This window comes from Equus asinus, chromosome 7 (assembly GCF_041296235.1).
Source record: "Equus asinus isolate D_3611 breed Donkey chromosome 7, EquAss-T2T_v2, whole genome shotgun sequence".
Lineage (NCBI taxonomy): Eukaryota > Metazoa > Chordata > Mammalia > Perissodactyla > Equidae > Equus > Equus asinus.
Window position 1 is genome coordinate 82219703 of NC_091796.1, and position 26247 is coordinate 82245949.

Consider the following 26247-nt stretch of genomic DNA (forward strand, 5'->3'; position numbering starts at 1 on the left):
CCGCCTCGGGCTCCCTGGAGGGGCTGGGGAAGGTAACGGAAAAAATTCAGCCGAGTTTAGCTCCAGTATCCTCAATCCACAGCCAGGTGAATTACAGCAGGCCGTCAAGAGAAGGTTGGGAAGGGCAACCTACATGGGAAGGGAATTTTTAAAGTTCTTTTATGGGAGAGGGAATTGTTATGGGAAGGTTTTAAAGTTTTAAACTTTAGGCAGATACGCCACTCCAGATTAGCGGAAATTGCTTTCGGTAGGTAAAAGCACATCTCCTGATGACTCTGCACAGTTAAGCAATCGAGCCAAGCGCATCACCCGCAGCCACCGGGAATCCAGCGGCAGCCGGGCGGGAAGACCCGGGCGGCCAGCGCGCAGTCCCACAATTCCCCTCTCGCGCCACCCAGAGGGCGGAGAGAAAGGACCACTGCCGGGGTCGGCTTCCTCGGAGAGTTCGGAGAAGTGCGCACGCGCACTGACCCCGACGGGCCTTAGCAACCAGAGCAGTGACAGTAGCAACGGCCGGAATGGTGAGTACCCTCCGGGCCCCATAGCCAAAGCTGAGAAGATATTGAAAGTGGAAATGGGTGACTGGAGGTTTGAGGGTGGGGGGTACCCGAGCAGAGGAAGGGAGCCGGTAGCGGACGCCAGCTCCGTGGAATCAGAGGCCTGAGGCGAAAGAGAAGCCCTGGCAGGAGGTGGTCTGCGGTGAGGGCGGCCTGGAGCGGATTGGAGGTTGGGTTAATGTGGAGGGACTCTGGCAGAGAAAAGGGAGGGCACAGAGCAGGAAATTCTCGAAAAAAAAGCGGATTAGAGTGGGAAAGGTGATAGAAGGGAGAGTATGAATAAGGATCTCCCTTTACATAGAAGTAATGTCCCCGGCTGGCGAGATGGAGGGGAGCTGGTTATGATAGGAGTGTAATACGGCTGCAGCAGTATTGCTGAACTGTGACGTGCCCAGGTGGCCCTCTGAATAAGTGCAGTCATAAGGTAACATTGTAAAACCCACTCTGATAGGATATGTTAGGGTAGTGTTTCTCAAATTTCAGTGTGCATAAATATAACTGTCGTCGGCCCAAGTATGAGCTTGTTGGAATGCAGATTACGAATTTTTTAAACGTTGGGGAGTGGGTTCAGCAATGTGCATTTCGACAAGGCACCTCAAGTGATTCTAAAATTGAAGGGCGCCCCACCACACTTTGAGAAATACTTTGAAATCTACGAGTGATCTATCCAATCAAAGCTCTTTATGAAGTAATGATCTTACCTAGTGATGCTCCGCAACTGGTACTTAACGTGCGCACTCTCTTGCTTACATACTTAGTAGTTCCAACTAGTAGTTTGAAAAGGGATGTTGTTGGTTGGTTACAGACCCAGTCAAAGTTATTTAACAAAGTATGTGATTGTCCTGCCGTATGGGGATGTTTATGAAGAATGAGTATATTAGTTGTCTTCTTTTTGTGATTCCAATTCTATGTAAGTGGGCAGAAATTGAACCCAGGAAATTGAAGGATGAGAAAGTCATGCCTGTCTCACCCACAAGATTAAACACCACTCTTTAAGAGTAGTTCCTCCCCCCACCCCAACCCCCTGCTTTCCTTCCTTTATTACACAGATATTTATCTGAAAACCACTGCCAAAGGAAATAAAAAGTTCTGGAACCTAGATTTATATTCAGGTGAAGAAAGAATCAGCCCTAAATAATTCTGAAAGTATGAACCATGAGAATTATTGAAAAGCTTCAAATAGGGAATCAGAACACCAGTAATTAGATGAAGCTAGCTGAGGCTGCAAACTAGGAATTCCAGGGCCCTCCAGAAATACAGGCCTACATAGTTTTTTAATTAAAAAAAAAAAAATCCCAATATCTTACAAATGATCATGTTTCATGTCAAAACCCAGAATTCTGGCTTCTCTGAAAAATCAGAAATACTGTATTTCACCATTGGATGCATTTTTTTTTTCAAATTTTTGTATTACTGAAGTATGATGGTGTCATATAATTGGCAGCATCTTTTCTTAATGGTACATAAAATTAGGGTGTTTCTTTCTTTCTTTCTTTCTTTCTTTTGAGGAATATTACTCCTGAGCTAACATCTGCCACCAATCCTCCTCTTTTTGCTGAGGAAGACTGGCCCTGAGCTAACATCTGTGCCCATCTTCCTCTACTTTATACGTGGGACGCCTACCACAGCATGGCTTGATAAGCGGTGTGTAGGTCCACACCTGGGATCCGAACGAACAAACCCTGGGCCGCTGAAGTAGAACATGCAGACTTAACCCCTGGGTGTTACTTTCAATTAGTGGAGTTTTTATATTTGAAGAAATGTGATATTAGGGTAACTCTTGTCCCAAGTCTCACCTGCCAGCAGTTTTGGACAGCTGAGGAGAGTTTATCCTCTTTATATGACCAGCTTTACCCATTAATGATGTCCATTGGTCCTTTAGGCATTTGAGTTTTTGACTCCTGCTATCAGTAGGGGAACTAGTGACCTTGTAAACCAATTCTTTATTGCCACAATAGACAGCTAGATTGCTTCCAACTTGAAAGTTTTCTTATATGTGTCTTTTTATGGACCCATGCAGGGATTTCTCTGGGAACATACTCAGGATTGGGATTGCAGAGTCATAGGGTTTATGCATACTTAATTTCCCTAGGCACTGTCAGACTGCTTGCCAGAATGGCTCTACTGTGTTTTACTTCTTTCAGTAATGCATGTGAGTTCCCTTTTCTCTGCATTCTCAGCTCCTTTCTAGTTTTTGCCAATCTGAGGATGTATTTTAGTATCCCGTTGTTTTACTTTGCATTTCTCTGATTTTCAGTGAGTTGGAACACCTTATCATATTCTTGTTAGTTATCTGGATTTCAGTTTCTGTGAATTTTCTGATTATATTTTTTTCCCAACTTTTCCGTTTTTCTTTTTATTTTGAATTTTAGGAGCTCCTTGTATGTTCTAGATATTAGTCCTCTGTTGGTTTTACATTGAAAAGGTCTTCTCCCACGTTTTCTAACTTTGTTAAACAGGGTTCTTCACTTGCTGAACTTCATTTGTTCTAATTTTTGTCAGTTTATTCTATTGTGTGTTTCCGTATAAATGGTCATCTGCACATAGTAAGTTTTATTTCCTCCTTTTAATCATTCCAATTTGTGTTTCTTTTTATTATAATATTGATAAAGATCTCTTCTACCATGTTAAACAGTGTCAGTGGTAGTAGGCATCCTTGATGTGTTTGGGATCTTAAAGAGAATACTTAGTATTACCTTCCCAATTTGGCCTACCTTGACCACCTTATTTAAAATAAACATCCTCCACACACATACACACATCCTGATACCCCTTACCAAGCTCAGCATTTTCTTTTTCCTTAGTAGTTAGTAATTCTAATACACTGTATAATTTGTTTATTATATATATTATTTATCATCTGTCTCCCTCCAATAGATGTAAGTTCCATGAAGGCAGGATCTTTGTGTTGTTCATTGATGTATCCTATGCCCATAGACCAATGTTTGGTACATAGTAGGATACTCAATAAATATTTGCTGAACTGAGTGAATTTCTGCATTAAGCATGGTCTTTGCTATAGCTTTTTGGTGTGTAGATTTTACCAAGTAAGGAATTTCCCTTTAACTTTTAGTTGAGAGCTTTTAATGTCAGATATAGAACTTTATCAAGTACTTATTAAAATAAATGTGTTTCTCTCTTTAATCCATCAATAAATGATCTACATTGGTAGATTTTTTTGTTGTTAAGCAATCCTTATGCTCCTGAGATAAGCCATCTTGATCATGATCATTATATACTATTGGCTTTAGAAGTCAATATTGTATCTAGGATTTTCAAATCTATGTTGAGAAATAAAGAGGGCTCCTTATCTTGTAGCATCGAGGTTATTCTAGCCTCATAAAATAAGTTGGCAGCTTTCCCTCTTTTTCTGGTTTCTAAAACAACTTGTATAATAGGGACTGTCTGTTCCTTGAAAGCTTATAAAAATATCTCAACTTGGAGCTTTAGGGGAGGAGGATGAGGGTAAATCTCTTCAATTATCTTTTTAATGTTTTAAATAGTTATTGGTCTATGCGAATTTTCTGATTCTTCTTGTGACAGTTTTGGCACTTTTGTGTTTTTTCTAGAAATGCATACTTTGTCTAGGTTTTCAAACATTATATATTTGCTTATAATGTTTTATTTTTTAAATCTCTGTGTGTCTGTTTTATTTCTCCTTATTCAGTTTCTCTATATATGTATATATATATATTTTTTTTGGTGAGGAAGATTGGCTCTCAGCTAACATCTGTTGCCAGTCTTCCTCTTTTTTTTTTTCTTTTTTGTCTCCAGAGTCCCCCAGTACATAGTTAAATGTTCTAGTTGCAGGTCCTTCTAGTTCTTCTATGTGGGACACTGCTACAGCATGGCTTGATGAGCGGTGCTAGGTCTGCGCCCAGGATCCGAACTGGCGAACCCCGGGCCCCCAAAGCAGAGCACGCGAACTTAACCACTCGGCCACAGGGCCTGCCCTCAGTCTATATTTTTAATTTGTATATCTTTTTTCTCAGTTGGGCTTGCCAGAGATTTAAGAACCAACTTTTAGTTTTGTTAATCTTTTTTTCTTCCTGTTCTGTTTTTCATCGTCTTTTTCCTTTGTATTTCCTTCTGCCTTCTTTAGGTTTCCAATGATGTACTTTTTCAAATTGAAAAGCTATTTGAAGCTATAAGTTTCCTTTTAAGTGTTAATGTTCCTCAAATTTTGACTTTTTTGTCGTTTATTATTTTCCCTTAATTTATCATTTTCTTTTTAACCCAAGGGTTATTTATTTGTATGTCTTTACTTTCTAGGCATAATGGTATATACTTTTAAAATTTTCCTTTTCTTATTGTTCAGGGTTCTCTTTTTTTTTTTATGAGCTCCAGCAACAATTCAAAGGATGTCTTCCTTTGCTCACCTTTAAAGTTTTAAATATCATATTAAATTGAATCTAAGATATTATTGATTATAAGGTGCAACATTATTTTGTGTTTTACTAAGAAAGAAAAATACAAAGTTGGAATTAAACTATGACAAATAATTTCTTATCACTTAGAATTTTTATTTTGTATGTATTGACAAAGTTCTTTAAAATATGTTTAAGCATATAGATTTTTATCATATATCGTCCTTTGCAAACGTAAAAAGGGATATGTGTATATGAAATAAAATAGTCAATATTTTTCTAAAACTTCACCACTGCCACCTGGCCACTGCAATAGTAAATTGTTCCTGATTGTAAGATGCATCCAAATTTCAAAGATGTTTAAATGTAAAAGATGTAGGTCTTAGAATCAGTGAAATAAGATATATTTTAATGTCAAGTGTTGACGGCTATATATATTTTTTTCTCTTTTGAGGAAGATTAGCCCTGAACTAACATCCACTGCCAATCCTCCTCTTTTTGCTAAGGAAGATTGGCCCTGAGCTAAGATCTGTCCCCATCTTCCTCTACTTTATAAGTGGGACGCCTGCCACAGCATGTTGATAAGAGGTGCATGGCTCCACGCCCAGGATCCAAATTGGCAAACCTGGGCCATCAAAGCGGAGCGCACGAACTTAACTGCTAGGCCACCGGGCCGGCCCCAAAAGCTATATTTTTTAAAACCAAGTGGGAGTGAAGTATATGGGCATTACATCACGATTTTCTTAATTTCTCTGATAGGTATTTAAATAAACTATTCTGATTTCAGGAACTTAAAACACTCTCTTTTCATAGAAAGTCTCAAAGAAGTTAATCTTTTTAATAGTAAACCTCAAGGCTAATAATTATTGTGTGAAAATTGAGTCAACAAATGACACCAACAGACAGCCTTGTTTTTTCTTCTCTTTTTAAGGCAAAAGCAACAACAATCAAAGAAGCCCTAGCCAGATGGGTGAGTATATGAGTTTTTACTTGTTTTATAAACCATCCAAGCAGAATTTTTGGATAGTTATTTAAATCTGACCATTCACTACAAGGAATCTTTGTGGTATTGGAACTGTTTAGCTCCCTTGACAGTGGTGGTAGATACATGAACCTACACAGGTGATAAAAGTGTAGAACTTAATACACACACACAAACACATTCACATTTAAATATACAAATTAGTACAAGTAAATTGGGAACATCTGATTAAAATCAGTGGATTGTATCAATATCAATGTCCTGGTTGTGATATTATACTGTAGTTTTTCAAAATGTTAGCATTGGGGGAAACTGGGCAAAGTGCAAGGGATCTCTCTGTGTTATTTTTTATAACTACAGGTAGATCTTCAAATATCTCAATAAAAATTTCAATCAAAAAAATCTGACCACTGGAAAATTTAAATATGGAAAGGCTGATTCATCTATTACTATAAGATGGCTGGAATCTCTGTGTTAAAGTATATTTTCTTTTTGAACTTTATCATCATTAAACTATATATCATTTTCAGGTTATAGAGTGGTATATGTTGTGGATTATCTAGATTTTAGTTAGATGATGGTTTTAGCTTCTTGGAGGTTAGAACAGGGACAACCCATGTGAGCAAGCTAAAATCATACATGGACAATTGAAAAGACATTGAATAAAAATACTGAGGCAATGCCCAGCATCACTGATCATCAGGAAAATGCAAATCAAAACCAATGAGATATCACCTCACACCTGTTAAAATGGCTATCATCAAAAAGACAAGAGAGGACCAGCCCTGGTTGCCTAGTGGTGAAGTTTGGTGCTCTCTGCTTCGGTGGCCCAGGTTTGGTTCCTGGGTATGGACCTAACCACTTGTCTGTAAGTGACCATGCTGTGGTGGTAGTTCACGTACAAAAAGAGGAAGATTGGCAACAGATGTTAGCTCAGGGTGACTCTTCCTCAGCAAAAAAAAGACAAGAACTCTTGTACACTGTTGATGGGAGTGTGAATTGGCACAGCCACTATGGAAAACAGTATGGGGGTTCCTCAAAAAATTAAAACTAGAACTACCATATGATCCAGCAATCTCACTTCTGGATATATATTGGAAGGAAATGAAATCACTATCTTGAAGAGATATCTGTATCCCCATGTTCTTTGCAGCATTATTTGCAATAGCCAAGACATGGAAACAACCTAAATGTCCATTGATAGATGAATGGAAGAAGAAAATGTGTATATATACACAATGGAATATTATTCAGCCATAAAAAGAAGGAAATCCTGCCATTTGTGACAACATGAATGGGTCTTGAGTGCATGATGCTAAGCGAAATAAGTCAGATAAAGAAAGACACATACTGTATGATCTCACTTATATGTGGAATCTAAAAAAGCCAAATTCATAGAAACAGAGAGTAGAATGGTGGTTGCCAGGGGTTGGGGACTGGGGGAGATAGGGAGATGTTGATCAAAGGGTACAAGCTTCCAGTTACAAGATGAATAAGTTCTGGGGATCTAATGCACAGCATGGTGACTATAGTTAATAATACTGTATTATATACTTGCAAGTTGTTAAAAAAGTAGATCTTAAATGTTCTCAGCATACACACAAAAATTATGTGAGGCAATGGATGTGTTAACTAATTCTTATTGTAATCATTTTGTAATATGTACATGTATCAAATCATGTTGTACACCTTAAACTACACCTGTTATTTGTCAATTATATCTCAAAAAAGCTAGAAAAAATACTAAAGCATATGGTAATGTTAGAAAGGAAACTGCACGGTAAAAAACATGCATTAAATATAAACTATAAATATTTTGAATATAACATTCTATAAAGTTTGAACAGTTGTAATTTAGCATTATAGACAGAATTTCCATAGAGTATAGAGATGGCTCCTCAGTGATAACTTGTCTGTTATCAATAATTTTTCACAGAATAATGTATCTTTTGCTTTTGTAGCTGGGTTTTGAATAAAGTCTTTGAAGAGACTTGGTGTCTAAGGAAAATAGACAAAGTGAATAGGATAATGAAATATTTGAATTTTTCTTTTAGTGCTTATAAACTTCTTTGTACTCATTGTATTTTTAAACTTTATTTCTGTTTGGCTAATGAAAAAACTGTTTCATTAAGGAAAAAAAGTGTGGAGTAGGCTGAATTAATTAATTAGATTCAATTTTCCTTGAATTAGATTTTAGGACTTTATTTTAGTTACTTATAATAACAAGTGGTTGTTTTTTTTGTTTTGGTTTGTAGGTTCTATTTCTAGATTACAGTGTGGCCATAAATATTTGACTTTAAGATTATTTGAAGACATCAAGCTCACTCTTTGACTGATTAACCCAACATTTATTGAGGCTCCACTAGGTGTCCGTTTCCCCTCCCCTAACTATAAATGTATGGCACAAAAATGAGTGCTGAGTGGATGTGTATTAGGTCTCTTTCTTTCAATTGATTGTATATTTTCTATTATTGATGTGTGATGATTTGACTTTTAAAAATAAGCCTCTTTTGTGTCTTACATTGCATTAGGTTATAGAAGACATAGGAAAGCAAAGGAAGTGGTCCCTGAGCTTTAGGAGCTTCCCGTGTTGTTGGAGAGATAGAATTCACTCTTAAGTATCGAGGTACTTAGAAAATATTATTAGTCAGCATATACTGGTAATTAAATTGCAAATTGTGTACTTAGTACCAAAATTAAATTCTAAGGTAGAATTTAGTAGTAAATTATTGTAGAGCAAATAGCTTTGACCTCAGCTGTGTAGAAAGGGAATATCTTCTTGGTATTTGGGGGTTCTAGCTCAGGCTGAACTGTGTATTGAAAAAGGAAGATGAGATGACAAAAAAAACAGTCGATCTTATAGATGTAAATCTGATACTTAAGAAAATGTTGTGCCGGCCCGGTGGCGCAGCGGTTAAGTTTGCATGTTCCACTTCAGTGGCCCAGGGTTTGTTCGTTCGGATCCCGGGTGTGGACCTGCACACTGCTTGTCAAGCCATGCTGTGGCAGGCATCCCACATATAAAGTACAGGAAGATAGGCACAGATGTTAGCTCAGGGCCAATCTTCCTCAGCAAAAAGACGAGGCTTGGTGGCAGATGTTAGCTCAGGGCTAATCTTCCTCAAAAAAAAAATGAATTAAACACGTAAATAAATGATTTAAAAAAAAGAAAATGTTGTTTAGGGACAAGGAATTCTCCCCAGGAAAATGTTTTTGTTGTGTTTTGTTTTTGTTTTTTTTTTTGGCTAATTGATGGACTCTTAAAGCATTTTAAATATTAGAGGAATAGAAATTATTTTCTTTCCTCCTCCTTTCCCTTTGGTTAGGACCTAACAATGAATTATCCAATCAGCCATGTAGAAGCCTAGTTATCAGGGTCAGTAAGTAAATGTTGTCAATAAGTGAACTGTAAAGAATGCACAGAATTATTAAATTCTAATAATTATTTTTAAATAAACATTGAAAAGCCATGGAAAATCCTTGTCTTTTTTAGTTTCACATTGCAATCAGGGATCGTTTTCTTCCAAATTTGTTTTTATCATAGGAAGAGAAAACCAGTCAGAAGCCATCCGAAGCCAAAGAGATAAAGCTTTATGCCCAGATTCCCCCTATAGAGAAGATGGATGCATCCTTGTCCACACTTGCTAATTGCGAGTAAGTGTTCTTTTTTCATCCTTGTTGTATTACTATTAAATTTACCTTCCTTTTCTAAATAAAGAACTAGAAAAATATGTTTGTTTTCTGTGATCTTCATTTCTTTTTTTGTTTGCTTAATGTACTTCTCCCTTTGGCAAGGCCAAACTTAGAAGATTATTGTTTTAGAGAATTATAACTCTATTGAGTTATCCTGAACAATACAATTTTTTTAATAAAAATTTTTATAATGTGCCTGGAAAATGGAAATTTCCTTGTCTCTTGGGAAAAGCTAAATAACACAATAAAACTATTGCTCTGTCATAAAATCTAGTACTTTCTCTTGTAAAATTATTCACCAAAGTTAGTACTATACTTGCTAGAGGCCTAAGACATACTGCTTTAAAAAACGTTTCAAATTATAAAAATGCATTGCAAAAAATCCAGAAAATATAAAAAGGAAAGAAATGAATATCAACCAAAATTGCACCACCTTTTGAGAATCAGTGTTAGCATTTTGATGTAGAGCCATCTAATTTTTTTTCTGATTGGACTCAAGTTACAAATATTATTTTGTAGTCCTATTTTCCCATGACTTTAAGTATGGCATCTATATTCCTATTAACTTATTTTCAAAATACTCTATATACTTTTTAGGATTGTGTGGCTAATTTGAGGCAGTTACACCATGACACCTTGTGATCATGCTCTCAGGCTGCGATGTCTCTTGTCAGGACTGTAGAATGTTATAGAATTATTTAGAATTCTTTCTGATTTCTTCACCGTGTGTTTTTCTAAGTGTGGTCCCCTGACTCCCTACATAGGAATCTCCTTATGCAGGAGATAAGACCCGCCCCAAATTTTTAGAAACACAATATCTGCTGATGAAACCTAGGAATCTGTGTTTATAATAAACAACTTGGGTGATTTTTAGACACATGTTTGTGAACCTGTGCATTAGACTAATATCTGTGTTTGGAATTAAAGGGAAAAGCAAACACTTAGTGATTGTATCCAACTTGTCCTTTTTCATGAGAGCATAGTGTATACATTTAAAAATTCCACTTTAGATGTTTTTTGGCTTCAAAAGCTTGATTTCAAAATGCACGATTTCAAAGTGGTCAGATATCTTTTTACATAAAGCCATCTCAAAGGCAAGCGTTTGAATGTTTTGTACCTCATACCAAGGTTCCTTGGAAACTGCTTAGAAAGAATCGGCCTATTCATATGTTTGCTGACAATCTCTGTGGGCAGGTTGCCTAAATAACAATGAATAAATTATTTCTCAAGCGTATTCCCAGATTTAAGGCACTCCATTTTTCACTGGTAGTTCTTGGGAGTGGGGGATGACTAGAAAATATATAGATCTGACCAATAATTTACAATGTACACAATTTGCTTTTGTTGTTTCAAGCAAGAATATGAATAATTCTTCAAGTCAAATCAGAAAGGATAAGATGACATATTTTACAGTGAAATTTTTGGGGTTTTAAATTTGGCTCTGCCACTTTCTGGTTGTTTAATATTAGGCAAATTGTCTAACATCTTTGTGCCTCAGTTTCCTAATTTGTAAAATATGGATAATAATAATACTTCACAGGAGTGTTGTGATGTTAAAACAGTTAATACATGTAAACTGCTTAAAAGAATACTAGGCACACATTAAGTGTTTGACAAAATTAGCTTCTGTTGTATTTTTTGCATGAAATTTACTGAGGTAGTAGACATTTTTGTCAAGAAAAGAAGACTAAGAATGTGTAATTATGCTCCCTTTAAAAATTTGGTTTTATATCATTAACATGTATAGAAAAAATCTGGACAAATATATGCGAACTATTAAAAGTAGTCATCCCTGGGGGAATGTGTGGGGTGTTTAGGATTACATATGACTTCTTACAGTATACATTTCTGAATGGTTTAACACGTGAAGAAATAAATATCTCCATACGTGCATATAATAAAGTTCTACTGTTTATAAAAGGATCATATAAAAATGTATTGTTCTGCTAGATGCTTTTTTAACTTAACTACAGATCATGGACGTCTTCCCAAGTTGGTATCTATAGCCCAATCTCATTTGTTTTAGTGGTAGCATATCATTTCATTATCTGTTCCTCAGTTAATGGATGTTTATAGACTTTTTCCCATTTTTTTGCTATTAGAATAATACAATAAATAATCTAGTTCATATATCTTTTGGCATTTGTATTAATATTTCAGTAGGATGTATTCCCAGAAATAAATTACTGAGTCAAAGAGTACATGCATTAAAAAATTTAATAGATAACACCAAACTGCCCTCATAAGGTTTTTTTTTAAATTTTCTGCAATGAGCATGTTAATACTTTTGTAATCAGAAGAAGAATATGAAGATTTCAAAATGAAGGAGTACATGCTATGTCTGAGGGGGTGAAAAGGATATTCAGTGTAAAAAGGAAATATGACTTAAATATCATCTTCTATGGGCACTTGAAGAATAATTTCTGATATACCATTTAAAATTTTTTCATATTAATTCAAGTTTTCCTTTGTTCTTTTTAAGGAAGCTTTCACTGTCTACAAACTGCATTGAAAAAATTGCCAACCTGAATGGCTTAAGTAAGTGATCCACAGTAACAGATGGTTCTTGGATTTTCTAGTTATTGGCATAAACATTCCAGAGACACTGCATAATCCTAGAAGCTGGCACCTGTTGTAACCACAGTAATTGTCAGATGACAGAGAGAATATATAAACCTTGTGTCTTAAGTTTGATTATCCACAGAAAATTAGAGATAACATGAGACCTGAATATTTTAAAGACATTTTAAAGCTTTTATAGAGTTAGAATTGAGATATCTTAAATAGAAATTCAGATTTTTTATTACATATTTTTTTTGTTCAGATTTGTCTTGTGTTTTGTACTTGTTAGGTTTAAAATTTAATTCCTCACCACCCCTGTTTTTCCTGTGCTCTTTGTTAACGGCATCGCCACCTTCCCCGTTGCCAAGGCCTCTGACTGCTTGTGCTAGTTTCCTATGGCTGCTCAAACTTGGTGGCTTAAAGCCACAGAAATTTATTCTCTCAGTTCTGGATGTCAGAAGTCTGAAATCAGTTTCCCTGGGCCAAAATCAAGGCTTTGAAGGAGCTGTACTCCCTCTGGAGGCTTTGGGGGAGAATTTGTTCCTTGCCTCCTCTAGATTCTGATGGCTGCCATACTCCTGGGCTTGTGACTGCATCACTCTGGTCTCTGCCTTTATGGTCATATTGCCTTCTCCTTTTCGGTCTGTGTCAAATATTTCTCTGCCTCCCTCTTATGAGGATATATGTGATTGCATTTAGGGAACACCTGGATAATCAAGGCTACTCTCCCCGTCTTAAGATCCCTAACTTAATCACATCTGCAAAGTTCTTTTTTCCCCGTATAGAGTAACATTCACAGGTCCCAGGGATTCGGTTGTAGATATCTTTGGGTGAGCCATTATTTAGCTTACCATATTCTCCCTTTACTTCCCTCAAGCCCTACCTCCAAGTTCATTACTAAGTTCTGTTAACTCTACTCTTTGAAAGAATTCTCAAATAATTTGTTGCTTTTCCATTTCTGGGAGCTACAGGCTTAATTTAGCCCCTCATCATAGCCCCCTGGATGGTGTTTTCAAATATTTTTGACCACTTTCCACAGTAGGAAATATATTCGGATTCATGACTCAGTACCTGTATTCATATGGATATGCATACCAATATACACCTACACATATGAACTGGAATAAAGTTTGTAAAACAATATTTACCCTTATAGCATAAGTTACAGTATAAATTTTTTTAATTTGATTTCATTTTTTTAAAATGCATGTCACAGCCCACCAAGCTGACTTCAAATGACCCAGTTTGAAAAATACTGCCTTACAACTTTTGTGATAGCCTCCTAATTGATCTCCTTGTCTCCTATCTTTCTGCTTTTCAGTTGACCTTCAGTACTGATACCAAAGTTTTCTTTCTAAAAATATTGTTCTCCTTATCATTCCTCCACATCAGAGACCTTTAATGGCTCCTCTTTGCCTAGTAAAGACCAAATGCCTTAATGTTGCATTCAAAGTCATCTAAAAGCTTGTACTACCCTATTCACACCCAAACACATCACTCTTTTTTTATGACTTTGTGCATTTGTTAATGCAGTCCTTTTCGTTAACAACAGCCCCTTCTTCTAACAGGGAAGTCCTACAAGAAACAAAATTAAATTTAAGAATGCCAAGTTTAAATGTCATTTCTCCCTCTAAAGTTTTCTCTAATCTCTAGCATCATAATTACTCCTTCTTTGGGAACATTTATAACAGTCTACCTTGGGTTATAATAGTAATTACCTACTTCGTGTAGTTATTGTGAAGATTAAATGAGTTAGTGTATATAAAGTACTTAGAATGTATCTGGTGCGTATAAATACTCAAGAAATATCAGCCATTATTAGAGTTAGTGAGGAATATGTTCTGTCTCTTTAGATAATGAGCTCCTTGAGAGCAAGCATCACATCTTATTAGTCTTTTTATCTTCTATTTTAAATCTCGGTCCCCCCCAGTACCTTAGTCACAGTTGGCATTCAGTATTTATATAGTGCTGGAGAGGAAGTGTTTACTATTAGAGTTGTGCATAAGATGACTCAATCTATTCCAGTTTTTCACTGACTCCTTAAACAGTTTGAGATGTTTCACTTTATTCCCTGCTTCGATTTCTTTGTAATTGAAACACTTTGCTTAAATGAGGCTAAATTGATAACGTTATTTATCAGTACAAATAACATGCTTTTCTTTTCTTAAAAATATGACTATGACAATAGTGAAAATGAATAACCTTCTATATAGGGCTGGCAGTAGATTTTAACTCATATTCTAACTTTGGTCAATTGGTAGTGACTCCTAGGAAAATTGTATGAAGAAGAGTTCCAAAAATTCAGTGGAAAAATGTATCTCGATCAATTATTGATGTTTATCGTAGACACGGAATGCGAGTATAGGCGTTTGTACCATGTATTTGCTATACTTGACTCATCTCATTTTAGTTCTGCTTGTAACAAATAGTCCTTCGCAGTCTATGGCGAGGGAATACGCTTTATCTGTGACTATGAAGCAAAAAGAAGCCAAGTGACACATATAAAGGGTTGACTAAATGACTCTAGTTTGCATCCCACCCCTTTCCTTTCATGAGCACTGTAGTCTTACTTATTATGCTATGACGAGAGGATCTGAAATAAACAGGTATTCCTGTTTAACGGGGGGGTTTATAAGGCAGAATAACCTTAATGGCAGTGTATCTTTATTGTACCAAAGCTGTCACTGGAAAACTGCGTGACATGACTGTTCAAAACTGTGACTAAAAAGCTGCACAATGTGAATATTAATAATCTCATATTAAAGATTAGAAAGTAAATTTTGTTGTCTTGTATCTTTGGTAAAAAAAATTATATGTTACTCCTTCAGTTTACTAAATAAATAAACATAAAACTTTAACTGTTTTGATTTTCATCAGGACCTGTATGAAGAAAAAAACCAATATTTTCCTCTTAGTGGTGCTCTACTTATGCAGCATATAAAGTACAGAAAATATATAATTGTGTTATGTTAGAACATTTAATCTATTAACTTTGATATTATAATATATTTCCCTGTTCAGCAATCAGGTCTTTTTAGCCTTTTATTAGCATTTTTTTAAAAGCATTTTTTTAAAAAAAGGAGTTTGGGGGTTGGCCCAGTGGCATAGTGGTTAAGTTCACTCGTTCCTTGGGTGGCCCAGGGTTCGCAAGTTCGGATCTCAGCGCTGAGCTAGCACCGCTCATCAAGCCACACTGTGGTAGGTGTCCCACATAAAGTAGAGGAAGATTGGCACAGATGTTAGCTCAAGGCCAGTCTTCCTCAAACAAAAAGAGGAAGATTGGCAGCAGATGTTATCTTCCTCACAAAAACAAGGGGAAAAAAGGAGTTTTATATATTGTTAGATATTATCTTTGAAAGAGTTGCATATATTTGTTATCCAATTTCTAAGGTGGTTTCTCAGTCTTCATCTTAGTTGACCTACCAGTGTATTTTGACATGGGTGATTTCTCTTTCCTCTTTGAAACAATTTCAGTATTTGGCTTCTAGGACACTATGCCCTCCTGATTTCCTCCTGCCTTTCTGGCTACTTCTTCCCAGTCTCGTGTCCCCAACTTTTAAATGTTGGAGTACCCCAGGACTCAGGTTTCGGATCTCTTCTCTTTTCTACCTTCGCCTACTCCCTAGATTATTTCATCCAGATTATGGCTTTACCATCTATACGCTGATGGCTCCCAAATTTCTCTCTCTAGTCCAGACGTCTCCTCTGAGCTCCAGATTCAGATTCACTTCCCTGATATTTCCATTGGATGGCTAAAAGCCATCTCATACTTAACGTGTCCAAAACTGAGTGCTGATAGCCTTCCCAGCCACACCTAAACCAACTTCTTGTATGTTTGTTTCAGATAGCAACAGCTCCATTCTTCCAGTTGCTCAGACCACACTCCTTGATAATTTCTTGACTCCTCTCTTACACATCCCCTATGAGGCCTATTATCTTTCTAATTTTATCTCCTGTTACTCTCCCTTGTGTTTCATGAGCACTTCTGCCTCATTGCCTTTGCACTTGAAGTTCCCTCTGCCTGTAAATGTTCTTCCCCCAGATATCCTCATGGCTAGCTGCCTCACTTCCTTTGAGTCTTTACTTAAAAATCACCTTCTATCTAAAATGTCAACTGCTCCCAACCCCCTAACATTCAATTCCTTTTACCTGCTTTTTTTGTCCTTCACACTTTTCGCTATCTGATATACTCACTTATTTTGTTTATTATCTGCCAAATGTTAGCTCCATGATAGCAGAAAGTTTTATCTGTCTTATCACTGTTATATTGCAAGTGCTTATAACTGTTTCTGGCATGTAATAGATAATGATTATGTGTTAAATGAAAAACTTTTTGAATAAGCTTTTTATTCTGCATGAAATCGAAAAAATAAAATGGTAATTTTTCCATGTCAGGAAGCTTTAAAGAATAATCGATTATGTGGTTTTCTTAAACATTTAATTTTCACACATTATAGTTGTATGGGGTATATTAGTTTGCTGGGGCTGCCGTAACGAATCCCATAGACTGGTGGCTTCAACAACAGAAATTTATTTTCTCACAGTTGTGGAGGCTGGAAGCCTAAGATCAAGGGGTCAGCGGGATTGATTTCTTCTGAGCCCTGTCTCCTTGGCTTCTGCATGCCATCTTTTCCCTTTGTCTTCACATGGTCTTTTCTCTGTTTCTGTCTGTATCCTAATCTCCTCTTATGATGGCACCAGGCATATTGAATTTTACCTAAAATGATCTCATTTTACCTTAATTACCTCTTCAAAGGCTCTATATCCAAATACAGTCACATTCTGAGGTACTGGAGGTTAGGACTTCAACAGTTGAATTTTGAGGGGACACAATTCAGCCTGTAACATGGGGTCTTGTTTCAATAGTTAAACCATTTTGCATGAATTAGATCACTCATAAAATGCATTGTTCTGAAAGTTAAATGTTTCTCATAAAAGAATTTAAAATAATTTATTAAATTAAAACTAAAGTTTATGTAACTATGTATGCCTGATACACACACACATACAAACACCATTTGTTTGTACTTACTATAGATTAGGCATTATGCTGACTGTTTTAGACAGTTATCTTATTTAATCCTTACAGTCTTATAAGATAGATATTTCCTCATTTTATATATGCTGAAACTGAGATTCAAAGAGGCTTGGGTGCTCCCACAGAGGGTTGAGATTGGAACTCAGTTAATTAGATTTGTGTTCTTAACCATTGAATTATAGATGTTACAGACTAGTGCCACCTAATAGAACTGTCTGCACTGTCACAGTACAGTTGCCACTAGCCATGTACAATTATTAAGCTCTTGAAATGTGGCTAGTGTAACTGAGAAACTGAAGTTTTAACTGTAGTTAATTAATTTAAATAGCCACATGTGGCTAGTAACCTACCATATTAGACAGTGTAGTTATAGAAGTTTAAGCTGTGAAAATGAAATGTATAACTTATGTGTAAGTAATCAAAGTACTTTTTTAAAACAGAAATGAGGTTTCCTGTGTTGTACAAGAAATCTTTTTTTTAATTTTAAAAAATAATACAAGTACATGGTTTTATGCAAATTTTAGTTTGAAAGAGGTTACAATGAAAAAAAGTCTCCCTTTAAGCATAGACTCAGTTCCTCCCCAAAAGCACTACTGTTTCTACTTTCTTTTTTCTCTTCCAGAAGTAGTCTATAGATATACAAATAGAAACATCCTTTTAAAAAATACAAATAGGCATTTTTTAAACCAAATCATAATCTATAATTATTTAAAAGATTGAAAGCAAAAGATTTTTCAAACGCTAATTCATTTGCTTTCACTTCTCATATTGTGTGGAATGAGGCAGACTGTACATGTGTGTTTCTGTTTTCTGGTGTGAGTCCTCATACTGTAAGAGGTTTGAAATGTATATGCCCCCAAATTTAAAGTTCAAATCTTCTTTACTTTTATTTTAACCTTGTAATATTTTTACTAGCCAGCAATTTAAGACCATGCATTCCAAATAGCTAACTATTTTTATATGTAATATTGGCGTAATGAGAAATTATAGTTGTAGTGTTTATCTTAGATGATAGGTCAATGTTATATCCTAGTTGATTACCACTTTTTATTAATACAGCCTGTCTTACCCATTATATAAGGATATTTACTATATAAAACTTATTAAAGCTTTATTATACTAGATTTATAACAATTGTGCAATATGATTCTCATAAACAAAAAATTGCTTTTTTTCCACTACAGAAAACTTGAGGATATTGTCTTTAGGAAGAAACAACATAAAGAACTTAAATGGACTGGTAGGTTGTTATTTATTAATTTTAAAAAGCATACACTTTTTCCTTAGTATACAAATAATACTTGTCCATTGCAGAAACTTTACAAAATAGGAAATCAGCTATAAAAAGTACCTAAAAAGCCACTGACAATTTAAATACTGCTAACATTTTGATTGACATCTTTCTTGCTTTTTTTTCTATTTTTCAATGGCTGTGTAGAGAATGAAATCATACTATACATATTGTTTTGCATCTCCCTTTTTTCTTACTTAATATGTAAAGATCATTTTTCCATGTCATTCGTTCATTCAACAAAGCCATTCAATATATTTCTTGAATGCCTACTTTGCCAGGCACTGTTCTAGGCACTAGAGATACAGCAGAATATAAAATAAAGTCCTTTCTCTCATAGAACTTACATTACAGTGGTGGGAGACAGACCAGAAAATAATTGTATAATACATCAGGTGGTGATGAATGCAATGAAGAAAAACGAGGCATATGAGAGAACATAGATTGATGGGAAGTCTTCTCTGGAAGTGAGGAGTGCAGGCTATAGAGCTGACAGAGGAGCAAGTGCTGCTGGCTGAGATGGGACAGCAAGTGCAGATGTCCTGAAACTGAAGCTGCATGGTCTGCTTGAGTAAGAGCAAAAGAGTTGAATGAAGGAAGGAGAATTGTCCTCAGTAAGGCTGAAGAGGGAGCCAGGAGCCAGGCCACATCAGGCCTTATAGGTCTTAAGATTTTAGATTTTTTTCCAAGTGGTTTGAAAAGCCTTTGGAAGTTTTTGATCCGAGGATGTGCCTAAAGTTTTTAAAATAATTTTCTACCATATCTTTTTTTAATAACAGCATGATATTCTATTTTATTGATGTACCATAATTTATTTAAATCAGTTATTTATTATTCATTATTTCCAGTTGGGAGTTATTATAATAAATGCTGTTATGAATCTCCTTTTAGCTATATTATTGCATACATCTATGAATAATTCCTTGGATAAATTCTTTGAAATGGACTTGCTGGGTCAAAAGGTATGAATTTCTTTTAAAGTTTTTGTGACATATTATCAAGTTACCCTTCGGAAAGTTTGTAACAATTTATACTCTCACCAGTAATGGATGAGTGTTCCCATTTCCCCTTACCAACCTTTGGCATTTAAAAAAAATTTTTTTTTTCCTATGGGAAAAGAGAAGACTTTTTTTTTTTTAAGGTATGCTTTTTGATGAGAAAGATTGGCCCTGAGCTAACATCTGTTGCCAGTCTTTTGTTTTCCCTTCTTCTTCTCCCCAAAGCACCCCCAGTACATAGTTGTATATTGCAGTTTTAGATCCTTCTAGTTGTGCTATATGGGACACCGCCTCAGCATGGCCCAATGAGTGGTGCTACGTCTACGCCCAGGATCTGAACTGATAAAACCCTGGGCTGCCAAAGCAGAGAGCGCAAACCCAACCACTCGGCCACAGGCCAGCCCCTTTCCTCTCTTTTTCTCCCCAAAGCCCCAGTACATAGGCTGTGTATCCTAGTTGTAAGTCCTTCCATGAACTTAACCACTACATGGCCAGGCCAGCCTCAAAATTTTTTAAGTTTTTGACAATGTATTCTATTTGTATATTTATTGGCCTTTGAATTTCCCTGCAAAAAAGTTGAGATGAAACAATATTGTAAAACCAGGCAATTTCAGGAAAGATGAAGCTGATTTCTTTTTCTTGTGTCTGTTCCCCAAAAGACAATCATTTTTTTAAAGTGTTTATTGTTAAGTAATTAATAAACATTCTGAAATTTATGACTCTAGCCGCCTTCCCTGCCTCCCAATAAGTCTAGTTTCTCCTTCCTAAGAGCCAGTGGGGCTGAAACTGCAGTGCTTGCCAATAATAACCTCCCAAGACCAGGCAGGCTAAATGGCCATTCCCCCGTTACAGAAGCAGCTGCTATACCTGAATAGGAGTCAGTGTTCAGAGGTGCAATTCTGGATTATCTTAAATTTTCTGAATAATATTCCCACTTCTGTGTGTCTACTTACCCACAAAAAGTGTTATTAATAAATTTGTAAATGCTTGGAAATTCTTAGAGATTACGTTCTAGAGTAAAATAAAGTTTTCTCCCCTAAAACAATAACCAGTAGTTGAATTGTTTGCTTTCTAGTTAGAGATAATGAGTAAAACCCTTAATGTTCTGTAAAAAAATGTTTTTGTTTTTCTAAACCATTGGTAAATTTAAAGATATTTTGCCGTCTCTCTATTGTCTGAGCCTTAGATGGTAAAAAGTTCATCATTATTCATAATGGCTAAAATAATAAGTTGTAGTAAGAAAAATTCAGAATTTATTATACCTCTTACTAAACATTATTTACTTTGAATTATCTGTAAAGCAAGAGTTTGTAAATAAATGTACCCCATAATTTTTAGGATCAATAAGATAGATACATGATGTTCCCCCAGGTATTTATGGAACACCAGATTCTCAAGTATTGCTATAATATAAAAATGTAATATATACCTAGAAACCACAAAGAAATTGTGAATATAGGATTAAAGGCACGTATGGAGATATTATCCAGCTGAACCATCACTTGCTTAGAGCTCTTCACCTTCTATAGACTCCTATCAATTACACCCAACAGTTGGTTTTCTTTCCAGGATGTGTGTATGTGGGTGTGTGTGTATGTGTGTACATACACCATACATACACCAAAACCAACATTTTCCTAGTCTGAAAGCTTTGCTACTTACACCTAGACTAAAGAAAAATAAATCTGCCTAGGGATACAGGTGCTGGGCTTTAAGTAGGTTCACATACTAACTGATTTATTCATCTAGGCACACCAGCCTCATAGCATGGTTTAAGTAGCTGCCACAATAGGTTACAAATGACTACTCTAATATGTGAAACATGGAGTGTTAAATTGAAGGGAAGGGGTCTGTTTAAAACTACTTAGGAAAACCGACTGTTAAGGTACATTATAACCCCATTCGTACTTATGATCTGGCCTCTGCCTTCCTTTCAGATCATTTCACATTACTCTTGAGCCAGTGGCATTCTTGTTCTTCCTTGAACATGCCAAGTCCATTCCCACTTGAGGACCTTTTTACTTGCTGCTTCCTCTGCCACGGAAACTCTGTCACCCTGCATTTCCACATTACTGGCTCCTTCCTAGCCTTCACACTTGAGCTCAGATGTCAACCCCTCAAAAGTGACCCGACTACCTGATATCTAAAGCAGCCCTCTAGGCAATAGCTCTTACCACTTACAATTTTTTTCATCTTTCTTGTTATTATCTGAAATTCTTATTTGTTTGTTCTCTCTCCCTCTCTCTGTTTCTTTCTCTCTCTCACACGCACGCGAATCCTAAAGAGCACGTCAGTTTTGTTCATCAGCATCTACATTAGTGCTTGATACATGTAGTAGACACTCTATAAATATTTATTGAGTGACTTAATGTATGTTAACTAATTCTAAAAACTATTAGGCTAAATTTTTAATTCTAAGAGTAATATATGTTAATGGTAAAAAACAAATCAAGCAATTCATAAATGTATGAAATATACTAAGTCTTTCCTATTTCTACCAACCTCCCCAACTCCTTGAGGTAACAGAGATAATATTGTTTTGTATCTTTAAAATTTTTTTCTGTGCACATACAAATAGATATCTGTGTGTGTGCATGTGCGTGCATGTGTGTGTATGCATATATATATGTTAAATATGTTTGCACTGATAATATACAAGGCACATTTTTTCTGCTTTTTCATCCAATGATATATCAAGAAAATCCTTCCTTGTCAAAACATGCAAATTTAATGCATTTTTTAAAAATAGCTGTATGGTTTTCCACTGTCACACTGTAGCAGCTGTCTGTTGCTGTGATGCTGAAAGCTATACCACTGGTATTTCAAATATCATCAGGGTCACCCATGGTGGGCAGGTTTCAGTGGACCTTCCAGACTAAGACAGACTAGGAAGAAGGACTTGACCACCCACTTCCAAACAAATTGGCCCTGAAAACCCCATGAATAGCAGTGGAGCACCGTCTAATATAGCACCAGAAGGTGAGAGGATGATGCAAAAAAAGACTGGCAGGGTTCCGCTGTGCTGTACACAGGGTCACTAGGAGTCAAAATCGACTCGATGGCACTAACAGCAAAAAACAGTTTTCCACAGTATCAGTATACATCAATGTTTTTAACTATTCCTATACTACTGAGCATTTAGATTATTTCCAGCAACTTTCTAGAGGAAGGGATATCTCTTTTTTTTTTTTTTGCTGTTACAAATCTTGCTGCAGTGAACATCTTTGCACATATATCCTTCAGCAGTTATTTGAGTATTTACATAGGCTAGATTCCTAAAAGTGGAAGTGCTGAGGATATTTTTGTGTGTTTAAATTTTTTATAGGTACCTCAAATTGCTGCCACAATGCTTATGCCAGTTTCTACTTCTGTCAATGGTATATTTGGTGGGGATTATCTCCCCCGCCCTCAACATCCCTAAGTGTTATCCATGTTTTTAATATTCGCCAATATGATAGGTAAAAATGGAGCATTGTGTTGTTTTAATCTGTATTCTCTAGTTAGTTGTGACTTCAAACATCTCTTTTATATGCTTATTAGTTCTGTATGTTTGTTTTGGAAATTGGCCAAACATATTTTTTACCCATTTTCCTACTTGCTTTATCTTTTTCTTATTCAATTCTAGTCACTCTTCAATATTCCTAATAATTATCCATTATTGAGAATGTTATTATTATTGTTGTTGCAGTTAACATTTATGTAGCAGACTCTTTACATGCATTATCTCATTTAAAACTTACAACAAGTAGATAATGTCCTCATTTTACGATACAGAAACTGAGGCTTAGGTAGTTGTTTCAACTGCCCAAGTACAGTGAATGGCTCTCTTAAACACTTGCTGAGATGGCCAGTTTGTCATTAGCTATCACGGTCTTCAATGTGTATTCACTTTGTCTCAACTATTCTCTATGTAGGAGTCTTTCACACTCACATACGTGAACAAAGACAGTGAGCCAAGTATGTTCATTGCAACATAGCTTGTATTAGAGATGGCAACAACTAAGTGTCTATCAGTAGTAGACTAGCTAAATAAATAAATAATATACCTGGGGGGAAATGAGGTAGGACTTAACTGTATGTGCTTAAATGGAGTAATTTTCAAGATATATTGTTAAGTGAAAAAAAGCAAAATGGATTTTGCTATGTGCATGTATGTGCATAGGATATTTCTGGTGATAGCTGTTACCTCTGGGGAAGAGAAGAGGTGTGGGGTGAGAAGGAGACTTGTCTTTTTATACTTGTTTTACTGTTTGATTTTTTTTCATTATCTTGTATGTTACTCACTAAATTTAAAAAAACTAATGCTTCCCAACCCAAAAAAATACAAAGTATTTGTATACTCATGTTCATAGCAGCATTATTCACAATAGCCAAAAAGTGGAAGCAACACAAGTGTCCATCTAGGGATGAATAGGTAACCAAACAAAAAAGAAGGTGATGAAGGAGAGGAGGACAGGAGGGAATAGGAGTCAGGAGGCAGAGGACTTAGCCAAGGTAGTCAAATCCAGGCAATCTGATTGCAGACTCCTCACTACAATTTAATGCAGATAGTTTTCAGAATTGTTAAATGTATTTTCTCTTAGTTTATCACTTGTCTTCTTACTTTATTCATAGTTGCCATATGGAGTTTTAAATTTTTTATTTGTCTCGCCTTATGACTTATGTGTTTTGTATCTTATACGGAAGGTCTTTGCTTTTAAATTATAAAAATAGTCTTATATTTTCTTCTAGTACTTCTATAGTATTTTTAAGTATAAATTTTTAAAGTTTATACCTTTAATCCATCTGGAGTTTATTTTTGCATGTTTCATGAAGCAGGTATCAAACTTTATTTTTTTCCTCCAAATGGTTTGCCATATATTGAAAAGTCCCCTTTTCCCTCTGTTTGGAAATGCCACCTACTCGTGTATGTGCATGTGTAGTTTCCTGGATAGTCAAGTTTCTTTCTGTTTGTGGTTTTACCTATATATTCCAGCTTCAATATCATGCTACCTTAATTTTCATTAGCTTTATGGGTATTTTTTTTTTTTTTTTGAGGAAGATCAGCCCTGAGCTAACATCTGTCGACAATCCTCCTCTTTTTGCTGAGGAAGACTGGCCCTGAGCTAACATCCGGGCCTATCTTCCTGTACTTTATATGTGGGACGCCTACCACAGCATGGCTTGCCAAGCGGTGCCATGTCCACACCCGGGATCCGAACCGGCGAACCCTGGGCCACTGAAGTGGAACATGCGAACTTAACGGCTGCGCCACCGGGCCAGTCTCTAGCTTTATGTTTTGATACCTCTTGGGACAAGTCCTCTCTCCTTGTTAAAAATGTTTGAGGCTTTTATTGGACATTTACTCTTGAAGAGAAACTTGAAAATCAGCTTATCAAATTCATAAAAATAAATTCCCATTGGAATTGTATTGAATTCATATATTGATTTGGAGAGAATTGATATCTTTATAAAATGAGTTTTCCCTTACAGGCAGATTTATTCAGATTTTTTATGTCTTTTAGTAGGATTTTATAGTTTTAATTCCTATAAGGCCTTGAACATTTCTCATACGAAAAGGTATTGCTAGGAAATTTATAATGTTTTGTTGCTATGATGAATGAGGTAATTTCTCTCTACTGACTTCCTGTTTATAAAATAAAAGCTATTTATTTTTGTATATTTGTCTTGTAATAAACCACATACAAGCAGTTCTTAACTGTTTACAGGTCAGGTTCTTAATTGTTTACAGGTCAGTATGTTATCTCAATTCATTACTTTATATACAAAGCAATCATAACAATAATAATCCATCATTTTGTGTAGTTCAAAATAGAGATTTTACAGCACTCCTTTAAGCCCTTCCAACTCCTACAACCATCAACATGATCCTGTTCACAGAACAGATACTTACTTTTTTGTTTTCAGTACTCATGGTTTGCTGACCTCAAAGAATCATAAACTTTAATAGCTGAAAGGGACCTTAGAGAACTTCTTGTCCAATCTCCTCATTTCTTTTTCCATTTTTTTATTGTGGTAAAATACACATAATATAAAATTTACCGTGGTAACCATTTTTAAGTGCACAGTTCAGTGGTATTAAGTATATTAGCGTTATTGTACAACCATCACAACCATCCGTCTCCAGGATTGTTCTCATCTTATAAAACTGAACTTCCATACACATTAAACAATAACTTCCCATTGTTCCCTCCCCCCAGCTCTCACAACCACCGTTCTACTTTCTGTCTCTATGAATCTGACTACTCTTAGATACCTCTTATACATGGAATCATACAGTATTTGTCTTTTTGTGACTGGCTTATTTCACTTAGCATAATTCTTCAGGGTTCATCCATGTTGTAGCATGTATCAGAATTTCTTTTGGTTTTAAGAATGAATAATATTTTATTGTATATCTATATATATATATATAAATGTATACCGTATTTTGTTTATCCGTTCATCTGTGACAGGCACTTGGGTCGTTTCCATCTTTTGTCTATTGTTAATAACGCTGCTATGAACATGAGTATCCAAATATCTCTTTTAAACTCTGCTTTCACTTCTTCTGGATACATGCCAAGAAGTGGGGGTTGCTGGATCATATGTTGTTAATTTTTGGAAGAACCACCAAACTGTTTTCCATAGCATCTGCACCATTTTCTGTTCCCACCAGCAGTGTACAGGGTTCCGATTTCTCCCTATCCTTGACAATACTTGTTATTTTCTGTTCGTTTGATTGTAGCCATCCTAATGGGTGTAAGGTGGTATCTCATT

At 35.8% G+C, this 26247-nt stretch overlaps 1 protein-coding gene across 1 annotated transcript in view; it reads left to right on the forward strand.

The window, feature by feature from the left end:
* The first annotated feature begins 404 nt into the window (after nucleotides 1-404).
* Nucleotides 405-26247, forward strand: part of DNAL1 (dynein axonemal light chain 1) — a 39300-nt gene continuing 13457 nt past the window's right edge. Inside the window, exons 1-5 of the mRNA XM_014835782.3 lie at nucleotides 405-521; nucleotides 5856-5894; nucleotides 9451-9560; nucleotides 12082-12137; nucleotides 18384-18439. Of these exons, the coding sequence (XP_014691268.1) occupies nucleotides 519-521; nucleotides 5856-5894; nucleotides 9451-9560; nucleotides 12082-12137; nucleotides 18384-18439 (264 nt within the window). The 5' untranslated portion in view covers nucleotides 405-518. The remainder of the gene's footprint in view (nucleotides 522-5855; nucleotides 5895-9450; nucleotides 9561-12081; nucleotides 12138-18383; nucleotides 18440-26247) is intronic.